A 15160-nucleotide genomic window follows, 5' to 3' on the forward strand; every position below is an offset into this window, starting at 1 on the left:
AGGCGGCAAGAGGAAAGGCCGTAGGACCTAAAGAGGGCCATTTTCGCACTTCAATCAAAATCATCGGAGAACTCTTCAGTCCCTTCCCGTTGCCATAAGGGATCAACCGGGGGGCCGCGGCTGGCCGAGTTTGTACCTAATTTCGAGCTCGGCCACTGCGGTTCTCACCCTCGGGTGTCGCCCCCTCTGCACGGCAACCATCCCCGGTCGCTCTCGGCCGCTACCCCGGACACCCTTCTGAGCCGTTAGCATCGCTCATTGCACAGTCCGGGGGAAACGGCCGGGTCCCCTCGTTAGGGAATTAGGCCCCTCCCCTGCCCTCCCCCGCCAAAGAGGCCGCAATGGCGGCCAAAACCGACGTCGCCGACTCCCCCACGGAATCGGCGGCGCCGGAAGACGATGATACAGCGGCAATCCTCGCCGAAATCACGCGCCTAACAGCCAGACTAGGGCAAAAGTCATCGAAAGCGGCCGCGGTCCTAAAGAGGACCATTCCTGAACTCCGCCTGGCAGTATCCTCCGCGGGACCAGAAGCCGCTCCACAGCGCGTCTCTTCCAAGACGCCAGCGCCATGCCCGGTTATAACAGAGAAAAACTCCAATAAGTTTAGCCCCAGAACTACACGGCATAAAACAAAAGTAAAATCTACTCTTCAGCCTGCTGCCTCACAACCCGGCCCCTCAGGCCCATCAAAAGCCGTCAAGCAGTCTCCTGCTCTCGAGCAAACAGAAAGCCGTGCTACTCCTGCCAGCCAGTTCAGTCATGCGCACTCCCAATGTAAGAGCCTGGACGAAAATATCTCTACCAGACGTAAAGTCACTTCAGTTACTCCTATCATTGCTGTCAGCAATAAGTATTCCATTCTGGCAACGACTTGCGAAACGGAAACTGATCAGATAATCCAGCCTGCACTCAATAGTACCGAACCTAATGAAAATACTGTTATTCCATCTGCACCTTCAACCAATTCCATTCCCACTGCCATCCCGTCAACCTCTACTCCATCTGTAAACATCCCCTCTCCTCCTACCAAAGCCAAAATTCCTCCAATCATTATCTCTGATACCACTAATTGGTCCGCCCTTCACGCAAAATTGCTTAAATTCTGTAAATCTCCACCAATATCTCATGCTACCTCAAAATCTGCTGCCGTCATTAAATGCAGCTCTGTCCCTGATTTTAATGAAGCCAAGAGGATTCTAAAAGAAATGAACATTCCATACAATACCTACTGCCTGCCAGAGAACAGACGCCGAGAATTCGCTCTGCGCGGTACCCTCACCTCCGTGGCGGACGAGCAAATCAAATCAGATCTTTTGAACCTAGGCTTCCCCATAATATCCTGCAAACGCATCTATTCAACCCGGCCCTCTGCCACACAGCGCGGCAGGGGAGTGCCGTCAGTCCCGAAATACCCTACACAAGTAGTCCACGTAATCACAGACTCCTCCATCGACGCTGCCAAATTCATTCAAACCAGATATGTAGCCGGACTGAAAATCAGCATTGATAATTTTAAAAAGGCAATTGAACCTGTGCAATGCCATCGATGCCAGGCCCTCGGCCATACAAAAAACTTCTGCAATCAGCCGCCCAAATGCGTACGATGCGCCCAAGGACACTTCTCCTACGAATGTCCAAAGACAGACACACAAACTCCGGCTACTTGTGCTCTCTGTGGCAGTGATCACACCGCCAGCTACCGCGGCTGTGAAAAATTTCGTGCGGCAAAAGCAGCCATGGCTGCCCGCCGCAAAAACTTAGAAACTGCTCCGCAACCCGCTCCACTAACCCGCTCGTTCGCTGCTGTCACCAATCCAAATGAATTCCCTTCACTATCATCCACCGACCAACCCGAAACCAATGACCTATTCTCATGGTTCAACAGCATCAATTCCCACCTGTCTTCTCTCCAAACTATTGAGGAGAGAAAAACCTACATTCTCTCCCAAATGCTTCTCCTCCAGCCCTCGCCATGAACCAACACCATACCACCAAACACTCTTTACAGGTCATCTCTTGGAACTGCAACGGCGTACTGACTAGAAAACACGAACTCCTTCAGTACGCCGTAGACAACAACATAGATATCATACTCTTGCAGGAAACACACCTAAACCCGACTCGTTCTTTCTTCTCTCCACACTTTAACATATACAGACTGGACCGCAACACACGCCGAGGCGGAGGAGTTGCAATCCTAATCAGAAGTAACATTCCCCATTCCCTCCTGAACTCCCCCACTCCAGAAGTGTTCGAAGCTCTTGGTGTATCGGTACACACTCAAGCCGGTCCCTTAAACATTTACACAGTATATCACATGCCAAATAAACTTATCACCAAAGACCACCTTGATAACCTGTTCTCCGCTTCAAACGGAATATACTTCGGCGATTGGAATGCCAAACATCCGTACTGGAACAGCAATAGAATCGACAAAAATGGAAAAATCCTGTACTCTTACGTCAAAAACAGAAACCTCCTTCCTCTCTCTCCACTCCAACCCACACACTATGCTCCCCGTTCCAGCGATGTAATCGATTTCGGCTTCTCCTCCAATCTTCCCATCCAATTCACTCCCTATCTAATCTATTCTTTCACTTCCGATCATCTACCTCTTTCATTTTCCATTCCCTTAACGAATACTACGCTACTGCCCTCCGAATTTACTGTCACAGACTGGGACAAATTTGTAACGTTTCTAAATGACTCTCTCTCTACTCTCCCCCCAATATCCAATCCCACGCCGGAATTGATAGAAAAACAAACAGAAGCCATCACGACTGCACTTCATTCGGCCAAAACTTCCGCCTCCCGTACATTTGTTCCCCGCGCCAAAAGGCCAGACAGATTTCCACAGTACTTAGTCAACCTCATCAAACGCCGTAACACCGCTCGTCGTGTATGGCAGCAGTTCAGGATCCCTTCCGACAAAACCATCTATAATAACCTCGCAAACTCTGTTAAAAAAGAAATTAAAAAATATAGCATAAGACTCTGGGAGAACCACATCTCAACACTTACCCTAGAAAATCCGACTGATCCCCAAAAGAAACCAATCTGGAATACCATCCGCGCTCTCAAACGCACGGACAAACAGTTATTCCATCCAATCTCCTCCAACTCAACCTTGATATTCGATCCCGCCCAGAAGGTCGAAATCCAAGCTGATCATCTTCAACAAACAACATCCCTTGATTCCTCACTTTCTCCAATAGAACCCCAAATAAACTCATTCTACAATAACCTTCCCCCCTCCTCCACTTTCACTACCATCGCCAATCCCTCTCAAGTCCGCAATATTCTTAACACTCTTCCTGTCAAGAAAGCTCCCGGGCTGGATAACATTTCCAACTCCCAGTTGAAATATGCCAGCCGTTCCCCAAATTTTCTCTCTGCAATCACTGATCTTTTTAACCACTGTTACTCTGCCCCATATATTCCCGCTGCTTGGAAACAAGCCAAAGTCATCCTCATCCCAAAGCCAGGCAAAGATCCAAAAATCCCCGGAAACTCTCGTCCCATTTCCTTACTCTCTAATCTTTCAAAAATTCTCGAAATTCTTATTCTGTCCCGCCTCGAATCTTTCTCTTCCGCAAACAGCCTCATCCGACCTGATCAGCTTGGTTTTCGGCGCAAAATGTCTGCGCCCCACCAAATCCTCAGACTAGTGGAAAAAATCAGCCACGGTTTCAACCGCCGCTACACAACTGACGCGGTCTTCCTCGACGTTGCAAGAGCGTTTGACAGAGTTTGGCATAAAGGCCTCCTGTACAAACTTCACCTCCTGAAATTCCCTCCCTCAGATATTCTTTTCATCAATTCCTATCTGCACAACCGTCAATTCCGAGTCGCCGAAGCCAAAACGTTATCATCTCTGCGACCCATGGAAGCTGGAGTACCTCAAGGCTCCATCCTCAGCCCGTTCCTTTTTACAATTTATGTAAACGACATGCCCTCCACACGCAAAACATCGCTCCACATGTACGCCGATGATACAGCAATTGCCGCTACATCATGGAAGGGAGATACAAACATAGGCAAACTCAACACTCACCTTAGACTAATCCATAAATGGACGAATCTCTGGAAGATTCGCATCAACGCCTCCAAAAGCACACACATACACTTTTCACGCAGAAAAAAATTCGGCCCACAAACACAACCACACATCAACAAAATCCGTATACCAAGAGCCCGATCACACAAATTCCTCGGCGTCTATCTGGACAGCAAACTCACCTTCCTACCCCACTTAAAATACAGTACTGCTAAAGCCATCAAGGCACGGCAAGCGGTTTATTCCCTTTGCTCCTCATCCTCCCCGCTACCGCATTCTTCTAGAATCCGGCTTTATACTGCAATAGTCCGTCCTTCATTACTCTACGGCTGCGAGATTTTCGCTAACAATAAATCCATCAGAGATAAACTGGAATCCTTCCAAAATAAATCCCTCCGCCTTCTACTTAACCTCTCCCGACTCACAAGGACCAAAGATATCCGCTGCGCTCACGGTGTTCCGTCCATTGGAGAATTTATCAACAAACTAGTAAAAAACTTTAAGTCCAGGCTCAGGGAAACAAACAACACTCTCCTTACAGACATCTGGAATTACGATCCTACAATCCCAACAACATACAGACTGCCTCAACAAGCTACTCTTCTATGAGTCTATCCTATATCTTTCCTTCTTCTAGATATTAGTATTGCTAGGTTAGCATTGTTTTGTGTGTCCACAGTAAAAAAAAGAAAGAAAAAAACATATATATAAAAAAGAACAAAAAGAAAAAAATAAAATAAATAATAATAATAACAAAGCAACAAAACCAATATGAAAAAAAAAAATTAACTAAAAAGAAAAAAAAAGGGGCCAATAAAAAAAAATATATATAAAAACTATTAAAAACAATGAAAAAATAAAACGTATTCAACAGAGGAGGAAAAAAAAAAAAAAAAAAAAATCAAAAGAGCCCATTACAAATGTGGACGTTCTTTCCAACTCCGTTTTAATTACCTTGTACTCATCATTCTTCTGTAAAAGAAATTGCAAGATGTATGTAGCTTAGTGTATTTTGATGTTTAATATGTAAGTTTCTGCTAACACAAACAACACACTACCCCGACAACATATACAACTGCGCCCAAAATTATTGTATTGTAAACTGGCTGGTAGGGGTAAACATCGCTTTACCGGAACGGCTTTAAACGCGCCTTCGGCGCGCAATCTAGTGAAAAGAAAGAATTTTGAGGGTATTCGGGGTATCGTACCATTTCGGAGTGACTTGGGTCTTCGGGGCTTGTGATTGGCTGAGGTGAATTAGCGACTGCGGAGGCAAAGCTGCGGGAATTATGAATTGAGTTTGAACGTTGGGTAGGAAAATCGGGCCTAGAGGGGAATTTTGCAGCAATTAGTGCTTTCCTGGCGTCTTTATGAATGGGGCAGCCACGGTAGCTAGCGGTGTGGCCGCCTTGGCAGAGGTAACAAGTGGGATCGGCTCCTTGGGGCTTTGTACACTGTCCGGTAATGTGGTCAGCACCGCATCTGACACAGTTTGGAGGGAGCTGGCAGTGGTTTTTTGTGTGCCCAAGGCGTTGGCACCTATGGCATTGAACAGGTTGAAGGGGTTTACGGAAGGGAAAAATTCGGACGCTTAGTCCGGCAATTAGGTGAAGGGAAGTGAATTTTTGAAGGTCGGCATGAGGGGCCAATGAGACCCGGCAGGTTCTGGTCGGGTATTTTGGTACGGCATTATGTCCGAGCTGTCGCTCGTAGTTACTGGGTCGAGTAGAAAATATTCGTTCGACGTGAACGACAGGGAAGCCTAAATTTTCCAGTTCAGTCATAACGTCTTCTGTCGTGACTGATTGGAGTATGCCGGTGACGGCATATTCCTTTCGTTTTTCGTCTGATATTGCGTAGGTTACGTAAGGAATGTTTAATTCCTTCAGGATTCGGTCAGTTGCACGGAAGTCGTCAGGGGTGGAACACTTAATAATGGCTGAATTAAAGACAAGGATACCAAGAGCCACATCTCACAAGTTTCTCGGCGTCGTTCTTGACGGCAAATTGACGTATAAGCCCCATCTAAAGTACTGCCTCGGGAAAGGCATTGCGACACGAAAAGCTGTCTCGTGTCTGTCAACATCCTCCAGTCCTCTCTCCCATTCCGCTAGAATTCGTCTGTACAAGACTATTATCCGTCCGGTGGTGCTATACGCAAGCGAGATCTTTGCCAAAGATAGGTCTATCAGGAACAAATTAAACCAGTTTGAAAATAAAACCATCCGTTCGCTTCTGAACATAGGCCAATTAACTAACATCAATCATGTCCGTGCAGCGCACAATCTCCCGTCGATTAATAACTTCATTAACCATCTCGTTCATAACTTTAAGTCCAGGCTGAAGGGCACAGGTAACACACTAATTAAAGACATTTGGGACTACGATCCAAGTATCCCCACCACATACACACTGCCTCTACAAATCACTCGTCTATGAGTCTTTTCTATATCTTTCCTTCTTCCATAGGTTTTAGATCATACCGTTTTTCAGTTTTATTAAATTATCTTGTTTCAATATCAACTAATTAAATGTGGTTATTGTGTAATTCAAATGAGGAAAAAAAAAAAAATATATATATATATTTATATATGAAAATAAAAATAAAAAGATAGCAAAAAATAAAAAAATTCATAGATAAAAAAAAAATGATACAAAACAGAAAAAAAATACCCTAAAAAAATGGCAAAAAATAAGCAACAAAATAATACATAAAAAAAAAGAAATAAAAATAAGATATAATCCAAAAATATCTTAGACAAAAAAAATATATATAGACTATAATAGTTATTTAATAAAAAAAAATATGTGTGTTTAAATATTTCAACTCAATTATCATGCATTAATTTAAATATATTTAGTGTCAATTTTCAATGCCATGTCCATAGTAGTTAAGTTTCTTATTCACACAAACAACATAGCACACAACAACAGAACTATACACACGTCATGATATTATTGTAATTTCTGTCTGACTGGTTGTGGTGAGGCTGACTCACCGGTACAGTTTAATCAGACGCGCCTTCGGCGCGGACATTCCATGTGCCGGTCCTGTTGAATGGGCGGCCGGGGGGAAGGTGCAAGCATTTTTTATGCGGCTATACAAAGTTGGCCAGTTTTCGGTGCTGGCGAGCCTGAAGGGCGGAAGACGAACTCGGCGGGAGGGCGCGGAAGTTTCCATGTCCTCGGGAGTTTGAGAAGGCTGATTGGCTACGGGGGCAGAAGCTGGAGTGGAAATTAGAGTGAATCGATTGCTAATTTTGATCGGAGGTGGGGAGGAAAGACTACCATTGGCCATATGGCGACGGCGTTTATTCTGTACGACTTCAAATTCCCTATCGTGCATGGGCGCAACGTTAGAGGCGGTAGTGGCGGCGTGTGAGCACACGGAAGCAGAGCTTTGGGCCACAGGAACGGGCTGAGCAGGCTGATTGGCGGTTGATGGAGTAGGAGCAGTGTTGACGGACATCAGGGAGGGAATGGAGTCATGTTGACTCGAATTGACGGCGGCTGGAGCTGGAGAAGGTGCATTTGATGATGATGAGGTCCTTAAGGGGGCCGGAACCGGACTTTGGCTGCTGGTGGAAGGCGCTGGAGATTGTTGTGTGCTTCTGGCGGTGGTCGGTGGTGGGACGGCCCTGAAGAGGGCCGATGGAACTTCTAGCGGCGTCGCTGGAGTCTTCATGTTGACCGTTGGGGAGGGATTTTTAATCGGTTGCCTCTGCTTCCGTGAGTGCATGTCTGGGTGTGGTGCGGGGGATCGGGAGGGCATGGGAACCTAGCGAGGGGACCCACCCAAGTCCCCCAGACGTGCAATGGGCGTGCTTGCGCTACCCGTGCCTGAGGTATTGGGCGAGACTTCCCAGGGAAAGACGCAAACAGACACCACCCGAAGGGAGGGAATGAGCGTCCAGTATTGCTCGCCTCCCCCCGGGGCTCTGTCACGTCGCCGCTGAGGGACGTGTAATTGTTTGGGAGTGCAAGTAATGTTATTCACGTAAGACTATAAAATAAAGAGAGCTACCGGGACGGTAGTTTTGCTGATTTTTTCAGATTCTTCGGGTGAAGGATTAGGTCTTCGGGTGAAGAATGGAAGGAGTCTTCGGGTGAAGGCTTCAGGTGAAGGTAGAGAAAAAAAAAGGAAAATAAAGGGTTCTTTCTATGGGGTTTGATAGTAGTTATGCTGTCTTGTGTGTTTATTTCAATTCATCAATTCTTCAACATCCATTTCATTGCGGAGAGCGCAGAAGATCAACTAACTAACTCAACTGAACTCAACTCAACCAACTAACTAAGACGTAGACGTTTCGGGTAACTCATTTTATTAGAGAAAAATAGTGGAATAAGTATTTTAGCTTTCGTCGTCATGGGATTTGAGAATATGGAGGTAAGGAAACGTGCCTTCGAACATATATGACGTATAATTGATCACTGTACAGTTGCAAAAACATATGCGTATAATCCTTTGCAAAAGTCGTAAATAAAACAGCAGCAATCGTACTTATCCACTTTAACGACAAACGCGCTCATCGTTTTGTTTTAACTGTTATGGATTCGCCCCGCTGATTAGCTGACCCGGCCTGCGCGTGTCGCGACGACATCTATCAGCGATTTTTGGAAAAACCGTATATTCTTCTTACGCGCACAATGCTTCTTGCCCTGGCTTCCCCTATTTATGCATCAGTCAATTGATTTTTAAATGGGAAATCAGTTTTTTTTTCATTTCGGTTAATTCGAATGATTTTTTCATCGGGTGTTACATGTGTTAGTCTTTAGGTACCTCACGGTTCATTTTCGATAGTACTGAAAGGTTTACCTGTCCAGGATATTTCCTCCCCTCCACGATATTTCCTCCAAGGATGAATGGATCAGGATGTCCAGGCAAATTCTTTGCAGCCCCCACACCTCTCGGCTTTCTTGGGACAGCGCCTGTTAGTGAAATCAATAACTTCATCATTAGAATAATATTATCTTACCGTAGTCCAGTAATAAAACAATGCATAAATAAGTGAATTTGCAAGTGAATATTTCAAATGGCTAGTTTATTTATTTTACTTATTTATTTCCAACTTCCCCTTAAGCAGCACATGGAGGCCTTTATAATGCAGGAATTTACAAAGCACGACACAAACATATATGCCTTGGATAGGGATCACCTATGCAGGCGGGATTTGAACCCGCGACCTATGGTTTGGCCGGCGAGGACTTAATCGCACCGCCACTGAGGCCTTTTCTTGAGGTTTCTCTCATTCTTGTTAATATTTGTCAGGCGCTTAGACAATTATCCTTGAAACGTGCGTGGGAGGTATTCCGACTGATATTTTGTTCTCAATTCACACGTTTCGTAAAGCCATACACTTTATGAAGTCAGCAGTATGTTTCTTTTGCATAATACTGTAAGTTAATGTTACCGTTACTAATTGTGAGCCATTATGAATTGTTACAATGTCGAAAACTGGAATGTCAGAGGATAAATGCCCCTGGGATATTTTTCTCCTCAGCTGGTGTATCACGGGTTGACGTCACAATGGTGAAGTTTCGGAGGAGGGGGTTAGGGTAAAGTCTCCCAAGGCTACGGGCCTCGTGTTAGTGAAAGTATTTTTCGAGGAAACTCACCCAATGCCGTTCCGATGACGAAGAAAACAATAAGTGTTGCTAACTTGGCCATATCGTTCTGCGATGTCCAGCAAAATCTCATGAGTGTTCTCTTTTATAGTTCGGGACTCAGAGTGGAATAAGTATTATTTCCTATCGCTTGCCTGAGTCAGTTCCACGTGAGGTTCACAACACATGTACAAGGACTGATTTAATCTCGACACATGAAGTTAGGTGATAATGCCGTCGTTGCCAATATGGCAAATTCCAACTAGAGACACGATAAGTCATTTACCGGTGGTGTTACCAAAGTGTTAACCCTTATTGCAGCCTAATCTATATCGTTTTTCTATTGGATTTTTGGATTGGAGTTTGAAAATGGGGATGAAATCACCCATAGTTACCATGATTCGATATTTGAAATGGTCCATAATAAGAAGGCGGCTCACGTAATTCTACGCGGCTAAAGGGGATATCGGCCAATATCTCCTTTATCTTATGGTAGAAAATTTGATTTTTATTCAGGAAAAAGTCCCTGATATTGCATTATAAGTAAATTTACTGCAATTTTTATAAATTTAACCATTATTGCATGTGAAAAAATTTTGAAATATACCTATATTTTTTGACATTTCTCGATTAAATATTTGCTTTGAAGAATGAACCTATTATGCTTGCGAGAAATTATGTGTTACAATTGCTCGTCATCCTTCATTTTCTGGAAGGAAATTATATACTCTGCGAAAGAAATTAATGGAAATTCTTGTTATGTGAGTTCTTATTAGTTTTTGAAAAAAAGTTATTAATTGCAAATTATTATGAATTATATATTACTACAAATAAGTAGTGTGAGCTCAATAAAATTTATGTAGCTGCGTATGACATTGCTTGCGACGTGTAATAGAATATTTGGTGCACTTATGAATTGTATACTTTTCTCAAGGATATTTCCGATGGAGGAAATAAATAAAAATCGTTATTTTTTCCTGAAACTCATTTGTCTTTTTCTTTGGAAATATTGGATGAATTTATTCTGATTGGTTGTTTTATCGACTCACTTTTATTGCTACTTAAAACAAGCGGAAGTTATTGTAAAATCGGTTAGCCGACTTCTTTGCAAATCTACAGTTACTGGTACTTTGCTCGTATAAATAAAATTAATTGAAAAATATCAAGGAAATAATCGTATTCAACACCTCGGTATCCCTGTAATGGCGGATCGAGTTCAGATAATTTTCAGAAATGAACGAAGCGCAGTCAGGAAACCCATTTCACGTCGTAATTTTGGAAACAGTGATTAAGTTTGGGTCTATTGGGTAGAGAGTGTCACTTAGAGGAAGCAAAAAGAAATGTGTTTCTTCTAGAGCTCCTACATATCACATCATATTTCCTTCCCCCTTGCTGCTGAATGTGTGTTTGAGTCACGAATTACTAGACGTAATATTATTATTACTTCAACTTAAATTTCGCGAGCTGTTATTTTCTAGTTGATAATAAGTGACGCATAATGGGATATTAATTGGTATTTCTGAGGAGCGCGTGAGGTGAAAAGTAACGATGAGTAGATACTTGGATAGTTTCTTGGTGCATCATGGATGTATTTATTATCGCGAAGATAATTCTTGTTGCTTCAATTTAGTTCCGTTGAAATTGAAAGCGTCGGGACTTAATGGGTAGAGCATGGTTACAGTACAGTGCTGGCGCTGATGATCAAAAAGAGTCTACGTGCTGATCAATTCTCTCTAACGCCCCAAACTAAAATTCGCTGAGTAAAAAGTAGCCTATTAATAGGATCTTATCGTCTAACCCTTAAGTTTTGAAAATATTCATGTTATTATCATTCTGTAGTGAGCTTCATCATTACCTATTCTAGTAGAAGTTTGGGTTGAAGTCCTGGTTAATAACGTCAGAATAGGAAAACTTTAACTTGCATTTGTGATAGAATATGGTAAACACTCTATTCCCAGCAAGCATACATATTTAGAGTTTCTATTTATTTACAAACTTACTGACCACCCGGCGTTGCTCGGGAAGGATTGCACCCACAGAATGATCATGTAGTATTTTTACGTTTTCTTTTTTGATCATGTCAAGAGGCTTGCATACCCAGCAGGATGTCAACCCGCAGAAGTTGTATGACGTGACGTAATTAACAGTAAGGAGAAAAAAACGCAAAGTACGCATCGGACGCAACCGAAAGGTTTGAGAGTATGAGATGCACATATGTAGGGGAGACCGGGGTATTACCGTACGGCGGGGCACTACCGTGCACCATAATTTTATATCCACTGGAGTATGTAGTGAGCACTGGGAAGTACTAGGTACTGCATAACGGAAGGAAAGCGAAACCGATTAAAACAATCTGGGAGCTTCTGCCCTTACGCGCGTGTATGTGAAGAATTATTTTTCCGTTTTGTAAACTTTTCTTATAGTTTATAGACTAACTTGAACAGAGGTAAGACAAACATGTTATTATTGACTATATTCAAACTAGTGGCTTTGAATAGCCCATGTCATAGGCTATTTTTTAATACCAAACACAAGTCCTATATTGTTCTAATTTTCGGTAGAATTCCAACTCTTATAATATTTAGTTAAGTATAACTTGTGAAACCTTATTTTTCAACTTTTTTACTGAAAACATGTTTTGTAGCAGTCTCATGATACAGTTTTGCGCTTAGAATCAGTTTAATAAAAATATTGCAAAGCATTTGCAATAAAAGCACTGTTATTTGAGGCTTATCCAATGTAATCATTATTATTCCCCCTACTTTGAGTGAAGGTCACCCACAAAGATTTTAAATGTGATAGGAAAAGTAGCAGACGGGAGAGAGAAATGGAGAGATGTGTCAAACCAATCTTAGGGTTTTTGACTTATGATGATGATGATGATGAAAAGGAAAAAAATTAACAACCTTCTTTATGATATAATTATTTATTATCTCATAGTCCTTAACCCTCATATGGATTTACAAAATTAGTTACGTCGTTGGATTCTCGGCGCCGCAGCGGCGCCGCGTCATTTTTTGCTATTATCTTTCAAAGTTAGCCAGAATTTACAAGTTTTCCGATTGATAATGGTAAATACATCTATTATCTTTATTTCTTACCTCGTTTTGCTAGATTTAAACCCTTATTGTTGAAGTTATAACAACAAATCTTGAACGCTGCATTCTTTCCCATTTCTTGCCGTAATGCTCTTTATTTCAGTTCCCTTTGTTTGTTATTTTTGAATGAAAGTTTTAATTTTATGTGTTATTGTTGTTTGAAATATTTTTCTGATATGCAGAGCTCGACAAACTCCGCTTTTTAATGTTTATATTGTTTATAATTTTATGTATCTAAATACTAAAAATGATGACCGAATAAAATTCGTTTATGCCCATATGACATAATTTTGCTTCACTACGTCCACCCATTTGTTATATCTTTGCAGTGTATATAGAAGGAAAAGTTATTAAACGTTAATAATGGAACAGCTGTAGGTTAAGTGAGAAGAGACGAGTGTTACTTTCGTGATTTTTACAAGATTCTGGCGATCAAGACAAATCTTACGAATATTCTGGGAGCTTATGTCCTGCATTAAAAAAATCAAGTCTTATGGGTTTTGAAATATAAAAATATGGGATGACAAGCGACGTGTCAAAGAACCCTACGCTTCTTTGGAGTTGAAGCTAGAAGAGTCGGTACTCTTTTCCTACCACGGAGCCCTCTTCCCCCACTGGGGACGTGTAGCCCAAGGAAAAGGTTTCCTTAGATATGGACGGGTAAATGTTTTGCGTGGGAGTGCATCAGATTAGGTTTTACTCCTGGATTGGTGGGAAATCCAAAAAAAATAAATTCTTAGAAGTATGTGTTATTGGTGGTAGGGGAGAAGGAGCAGCTGCCTTTTTTTCGTCCAGCTCTGCGTGAGAAACCAATGAAAGAATGCTCTGGGGTGACAAAAATACCCTCACTTTGGAAGGACTTCCCTTACATTTTCTTTCCGTTTTCTTTCTTAGCGTTTCACTGACCCAAACATTGAGATGTCCATACCTTCCCACTAAGCTCCCTTATTCGTCATTCACCACCTTCTTCCCCCCTCCCACAAAACTTGATTCAACTTCTCTCCACCCTAATGACCCACCCGAGCTAGACCTTCTCGGAATGAAGGGAGGGCCACCGCGGGGCGTTTTGACAAGGCTTTTGTTCCCTGTCCCTCGTGCAGCGATGGAAGGAAGAAGAAAAAGCATGCTTTTGTATCTAATTGCCTCCTTGCACTCCCAACCTTTTCCGCGATAAGGATTTTCTACTCCTACCTGTCCTAACGATCTGGGTATTCCCCGATCCTTGGCAGTCGACACACTACCACCACTTCACCTCAAAACAACCTCTTGGCATTCCTTCTCCTTTCTCCTCCTCACTCACCCCTTTACGTTAGTAACACCCCCAATGCATAAAACATCTGTGCATTTCAGTACACAAAGAAACGAGAAATATGTTCACAAATTTTCACCTCACGGTAAATTGTCTATTCACCTATTCATAATGAAACGATTTTTACCATGTAAAGTCTAAACTCATCGTCAGGAAAGAGAAATTATTTTCTATCACACAATTAGTTGGGTAGTTATCTGGATTTCACCCCAATGGTAAACTGTCACGTCATCAGTAACTGTATAAACGCTTGCAATTTTGTATAGACTATCTTAGACGCAAAGGGATTTTTTTCGAATGAAAGGTACAAGACATATAACAATAACTGTGCGATGTGTTCTTCACGGTAGTCGGTGAAATTTCTGAATCTCCTGGCAAGTTACAGTTACTCATTCAGCGAGAAATATTCACACAACGGTGAGGAAGCATTATTCTACGAATTCGGATAATGCATTGTGTTAAATTTTTCTTAGAATTGCGGCTTGGAGTAATTCTAAACAGAGTCACCCTAGGATGTACCCAAAGGTGACTATCACCACGGCAGGTACGTGGGCGCGGTGCGGAGAAGGTGCCCAAGCAAAAGTCGGAAGCCACGGAAAAAACAAGGAAAACTTGGCTAGCCATGAGTTTCTATGAATAATTCTTGCGAAAAGATGAAGTTTTGTCAATGAACATTTCAACGAAGCAAACATAATGATTCTTAGCTAAAAGAGGAAGCACAATTGGTATTGTAATATTTTCCTTTTGTTAAACAATTTCACTTGGTTTATAAGTTAAAAAAAAATAAATAATAGGATTATAAATGTATTATTGCATTTCATATGAAACATAATTGCTTTGACATTAGCGTTGAGAGTGCAGACCCTGACGTAGCGACGAGGAAATTCTCGGCCCAAGCAAAACTAAGTCGGAGGCCCATGAAAAAACAACTTTGACTAGCCATGAGTTTTTATGAATAATTCTCGTAAAAAGATGAAGTTTTGTCAATGAACATCATAACGAGGCAAATAGATTGATTCTTAGCTAAAATAGAAAGCAAAATTGGTATGGTAATATTTTCCTTTTGTTTAACAATTTTATTTTGTTTAT

At 42.2% G+C, this 15160-nt stretch overlaps 1 protein-coding gene across 1 annotated transcript in view; it reads right to left on the minus strand.

Annotated features, from left to right (window-relative positions):
* The window catches only part of LOC124158209 (transmembrane protease serine 9-like), a 40384-nt gene extending 30531 nt beyond the window's left edge, over positions 1-9853 (minus strand). Inside the window, exons 1-2 of the mRNA XM_046533397.1 lie at positions 9677-9853; positions 8877-8989 (exon numbers count right to left, since the gene is read on the minus strand). Coding sequence (XP_046389353.1) covers positions 8877-8989; positions 9677-9758 — 195 coding nt within the window. The 5' untranslated portion in view covers positions 9759-9853. The remainder of the gene's footprint in view (positions 1-8876; positions 8990-9676) is intronic.
* Between the last annotated feature and the right edge of the window lie 5307 nt (positions 9854-15160).

Source organism: Ischnura elegans, chromosome 4 (genome assembly GCF_921293095.1).
Source record: "Ischnura elegans chromosome 4, ioIscEleg1.1, whole genome shotgun sequence".
NCBI classification, from domain to species: Eukaryota; Metazoa; Arthropoda; class Insecta; order Odonata; family Coenagrionidae; genus Ischnura; species Ischnura elegans.